This window comes from Nicotiana attenuata, unplaced genomic scaffold (assembly GCF_001879085.1).
Source record: "Nicotiana attenuata strain UT unplaced genomic scaffold, NIATTr2, whole genome shotgun sequence".
NCBI lineage: Eukaryota > Viridiplantae > Streptophyta > Magnoliopsida > Solanales > Solanaceae > Nicotiana > Nicotiana attenuata.
In genome coordinates this window covers 68,772-74,149 of record NW_017675163.1, presented here as the reverse complement: position 1 = coordinate 74,149, position 5,378 = coordinate 68,772, and the positions used below count along the sequence as shown (strand labels likewise).

Genomic DNA, 5,378 nt, shown 5'->3' with positions numbered 1-5,378 from the left:
ATACATAGCCGCAAGCCGACCATAATTCTACATTTCCCAAAAAATAGTAGTACAGAGTCATAAGCACTACTGAAACACACTACTCTTTTGAATTACAATTTAACAGCGGCATAATGAAGTACGATGGTGACTCCGAGGCATGCAAACGTCACGCATGTATACTTTGAAGTCTCTCGCCCGCACAGATGCAACTCTCAACAACACAGTCAGAATACCTGGATTTGCATAAAATGTGCAGATGCGTAGCATGAGTACACCACAACATTACCCAGTAAGTATCAACTTAACCTCGCTAGAGTAGTGACGAGGCCAGTTCAAGACACCTACTAGACATTGAAACATGTTCAAGATATACATAAGCTTATAATGTAAAAAACATCAATGTAAGACCAATTTATTAATTTACAACCATTTTTTGTATTTATTTATTTTCTGATTTTATAAAATGCTAAAAAAAAAGACCTAACTATTTAACTCTTAAAATTATTTAAAACTTTATTTAAAGATAAGTGCAACAATTAACAATTAAAAGTGCAAAGAAACTATTTTTCGCAATTTTCTTTAAATTTTGTTCTAAAACTAATTAATACCTAATTAATACTAAAATTGTAAAATTAAATCCTAAATGCAAAAATGCATATTTTTGTGTTTTCATATGAATTAAAATGGATGAATAAAAATGCAACAATTATCAAAAGATGCCACCAAATTCACGAAAAATTAAAAAATACTAAAGAAATTGTTTTGTTTGAAATTTTGGAATTATTGCTTAGGGCAAAAATCCCGTGCTCACATACACTTCTTGGGTTTCCCTGACAGCAGTGCGAAGTCAACTGTCTACAGCTGGAAAGTGAACTGCCTGCACTGTACACGCAAACAGCGCAGCATAGTACAACAATCACTTCTCATTGACCAACCAAGTGATTACATCATTCAAGTGATGTCATCTATGTTGTATTAACAATAAATATTACAATAAAATATCACTTGAACACTTGAGAATTATTCAAGCACTCCAAGCGTCTGACAATCAAGCATTCAATTCTCAAGTGCATCAACAACAAAGTACAACACTACTACGGACCAGTTCCTACAGCAAGTCTCTTGTATGTCCTTAGATGAGTTGTAACTTTGTAATTGTTCTTCATTGTAATTCCTACTCTGCTTATCAAAAGATTTAATTAGGAACCCCTTATAGACCATAAACTTTCAGTGTTTGTGTCGTGACTAGAGTTAGTCATGAGTTGAAGTCTTTGTAATATGTGTATTGCAAAGTGGCTCGTAATAGGTGTATTACAAGTTAGTGAGAGATTAAGAGTTTAATTCCTAGATTGCATAGGTTGTAATCTAAAGTTTGCTCATAGTGAAGTTGAAATCCTACCAGTGTAGGTCGTGATTTTTTTATCCCCTTGAGCGGGGATTTTTCCACGTAAAAGTTCCATGTTCCATTTACTTACTGTTGCATTACCTTATCTGTGAAAACCTATATAGGACCTGGTCTCTATATAGTTTGGTGGACTCATATATTCTATTACAAGTTTTATCGGATTGCCAAATCTTACCTATGTCTATGTTATTCGATTTATAAGAAAACATGAATACACAAGGCAAAATAGAAATTCTTTTTACAAAATTTCAAAAAAAATCAAGAATTACAGCAAAAAGAGAGGAGAGGGAAGACTTCTGTCATATTGATTGGCGGTGTTTAACTAATATCAAGGGAAGAAGAAGCGGGAGGAGGAGGAGGAAGGAGAAGGAAACACAACATTAATACCACTAGAGCTTGGAGGAAAAGTAAATACAATTGGAAATATACATAAACTATCAGGACATTAGTACAAACACAAAATTAATTGTTTCTCTATTAGGATTAAAATCTTTCCAAATTGAAGACCACACACTCAAGGGATCTGTTCCCTATCTTAAAGTCAATTACAATCACACCCTACTTAAAGCAACATTTGTATAAGGAAAATTGTTACAATTTGTAATAAAATACATTCAGATTGTACAGCAAAAAAGGCAGTTTGATACACAATGCATCCCGCATTCACGCAAGATTCAGAAAAAGGCCGCACCCAAGGGGTGCGATGCAGACAGCCTAACCTAATGCAAGCATTACTGGCTGCTTGCACGGCTCGAACCCGTGATCTATAAGTCACACATTCTCGAGTCACTGGACCTGAGCTGGTAGTGGTTCAATACAAAGATCATGAATCCAAATCCGTTAAGTTATATATTCCAAAATGCACACATTGTTGGTACAGAGTAAGTAAGAGATCGAAATTGAGGAAGCAATCTGCTATTTCAACTGCTCAAAGCCTCAGTGTAAGATCTGGTGTCAACTCATCTTTTTCAACAGATGGAGTCCATTCTAAAGAAGTCATATTTGAACATCCAGCAAAAGCAAAAGTAGGATGATGAGAGACATCAGTGTTAGTAACTTGGCGAAAACTACCAGGCCATAATAATTGATCAGCCTCGTCGATATCCTCTACGTATAATGGCGGACTCTGTTGCTGTCCATATTCAAATCTCGCGCTTGCCCTGAAATCAAGTGATCTCATTGTTGGTGGAAACCCGTGGGGGTGCACTGAAGAATGCGCTTTGATTCCTAAGGACCGCGCACTAGATACGTGCAATGGCAGAGCAGCCAAATTAGCATACCTTTGATCCGAAAAGATTCCCATTCTCATAGCTTGTTTTGCTAACGTTCTTTCTCGTTTATGTGCATTCTGATGACCGCCAAGAGCCTGTGAACTGTAGAATTTACGCTTGCAGAAATTGCAAGTGAAAACTCTTCTAACTGCTTCTCCTCCTGAATTTTGTGTTGTGGGTTCGTTGCTGCTTTCACACGTGCTGGATACTGAAAATCCTATCGAATCTTGGCTGGCTAATTCATCGGTACTAGATTTAAAGCTGAGAGACAAGTCAAGTGACAGATGTTCTGAACTTAATTGAGAAAACTCAATGTTAGACGCGACCTGACTAGTGATATCAGAATCAATTCCAGATGAGGCTTGTACTTCAATGTCAAATATTGATGTTTCCATCTTTGGAAAAACTAATTTACTGAATTTGGTGAACAATATCAAGAACTAACCAAAACCAATGGACTACATCTGCATTATAAACATCACCCTGTACGTGACAAGAAAAAAGGGGTCGACTGAGTATATTATATTATACTGTAACATAAACATATCAGTTTGAGAAAGAAAATCCAATCAATGCTACAAACAAATCTTGAAAAATACCATATTGGGGGTCATTCTTAGTAGTCATATACAAACTTCACAATATTGCAGACAGCAGCAGCAACAACAACAACAACAACAATAACAATCAATTTACGCAGCCTTACCCCTACCCTGGAAGGGAAGAGATGCTGTTTCCGATAGACCCTCGGCAATATTGCAGACATCTGAAACTCAATTTAGTGCCAAAAACATCTTTGTAACCTTTGCCTAGGACAATCAAAACTCCCAAATTTATAAGTATCACTTCACTGACAACGATTAGAGAGACACACGCGCAATACTGGATGAGAATCATGGTAGTCATTACTCAACAATCAATATGGCACAGAATTAGTTTGTTAAGACCAAACTGTAACTTGATCTCACTACACATATTCACCATAATTTCAGAAAACTACCAATATACTAAAATTGAATATAAGTGGTTTAACTTTTATGCATATATTTGACATTTTGGAAACAGCATTCATTCTTCATTGAGTCCAGTACTTGTTTATCCTAGTGATGGATGAAATTAGAAATAGCATACATGGTAAGGTTTCATAGTGCGTGCTATATATGTTTAGATAATATCGTTTTAATTGACGATTAGCAAGGGAATTAACCAAAAGCATGAACTATGTGGAAGCACTCCAAAAAGTAAGGATTAAAACTAAGTAGAAATATGATGTATGTAAGAACAATGATGATGAAGTGAGATTAGACAAGATTATAGTTCCTAAATATAGACGATTAATCAAATACTTTCGGCTCAATCTTGCAACAAAATGATATAACAAATCAAGATGTAACATGTCGAATTAAATTAAATAGGGTGCACTAAGCTCCCGCTATGCGCGGGGTCCGGAAAAGGGCAGGACCACAAGGGTCTATTGTACGCAGCCTTACCCTGCATTTCTGCAAGAGGCTGTTTCCACGGCTTGAACCCGTGGACTAACATTGACTAACATCTATATTTTTCTAATTTCTTCTGAACACTAAATCCATGATCTGTGCAAACAAAGCTCATCTGATCACCCTTGGACAATTAGCTAAGTATAAAAATAAGACATTTGAGAGATTCGACATAGTCTCGTACCGGGTGTTTATACGACCTAATAAATACACGACACATGTCTTTACAAATAATATTTACATTCTCATACATATATAAGGTAGAATGGTGGAACAGAAAGCTCATCTAGCAATCAAGAAAGCAATTTATTTATGACTCTCAGTGAAATTGAAAGCCTAAGAAAAATAAGAACAACTGAATTCCAGTTGCAAAAATGAGACAAGATAATAAGTTAGGAAGTTTGTCTTTTTTAATTTTATAATTTACTCATATCTTGGACTTAAAATCTAATTATACTCGAAATTAAGAACATATTGTATGACTTTCAATTTGCAACGTACAAGACATATATATTCTTGCACAAAATCTAGTCTCTCTCTCTCTCTCTCTCTCTCTCTCTCTCTCTCTCTCTCTCTCTCAAGCTGAATATATAGATTGTATTGTTATGATCAAAGTTCAAGATTGAAGAAATCAGAAAAGAAATAAAAAAGCAACATAAAACAGTCGTTGAAACTTTTCATCAAGTAAAGAGAATTGCATAGGATACAGGTTTTAATTTCTTTTATGAACTTAACCTAGGCACGTGGTATTTATTTGAAGAAATTAAAAGAGAGACTATTCCTTCTAATAACAAAAACACTTCAAGATTTAAAACACAAGAATGAATAAGCATATATAAGCTAGTAGATATTTTGTTTCACCAAAAAAATAAATAAATTAAAAGACAAAACCAACAACAAACACAAAAAGTTTCAGTTGAAACATCCCATATAGGATCAATTCATGATAATAAGAAGGAAAAAACTGAGAGCTGAAAACAACAAATTAAAATATACAAGAACAAAATAACATACCTGTATTAGCATACATCTTCTTGAGGAAGAGGGAAGTTGTTGTTGTTAAGTGGTACCAATAGTACTTTTCTATCAAAAGGACAAAATATGGTGCAGTATCAAAATAGGCCCACTAAAGTATATAAGAAAAAAGGAACTTTAGGAGTGGGGATTGAGGTGTTCTTCATGTTTAATTATGAGAAACCCAAGGTCAGTTTGTTTGGTTGGTTT

At 34.9% G+C, this 5,378-nt stretch overlaps 1 protein-coding gene across 2 annotated transcripts; it reads right to left on the bottom strand.

Annotated features, from left to right (window-relative positions):
• Window positions 1–1,836: 1,836 nt before the first annotated feature.
• On the bottom strand, window positions 1,837–5,345 carry LOC109219760 (zinc finger protein 4-like). 2 transcript variants are annotated; one of them, XM_019384237.1, is made up of 2 exons: window positions 5,169–5,345; window positions 1,837–3,141 (listed from the first exon to the last, which is right to left on the bottom strand). In XM_019384237.1, the coding sequence occupies exon 2, from the start codon at window positions 3,051–3,053 to the stop codon at window positions 2,316–2,318; it is 738 nt and encodes a 245-aa protein (XP_019239782.1). In that variant the 5' UTR covers window positions 3,054–3,141; window positions 5,169–5,345; the 3' UTR covers window positions 1,837–2,315. The 2 variants fall into 2 exon arrangements, with proteins under 2 accessions (XP_019239782.1, XP_019239783.1); XM_019384238.1 differs by lacking the exon at window positions 5,169–5,345 and adding an exon at window positions 3,365–5,131.
• Between the last annotated feature and the right edge of the window lie 33 nt (window positions 5,346–5,378).

Bases quoted from the DNA above. Each gene is read 5' to 3' on its own strand.
- LOC109219760 (XM_019384237.1), bottom strand. From the start codon at position 3,053: ATGGAAACATCAATATTTGACATTGAAGTACAAGCCTCATCTGGAATT.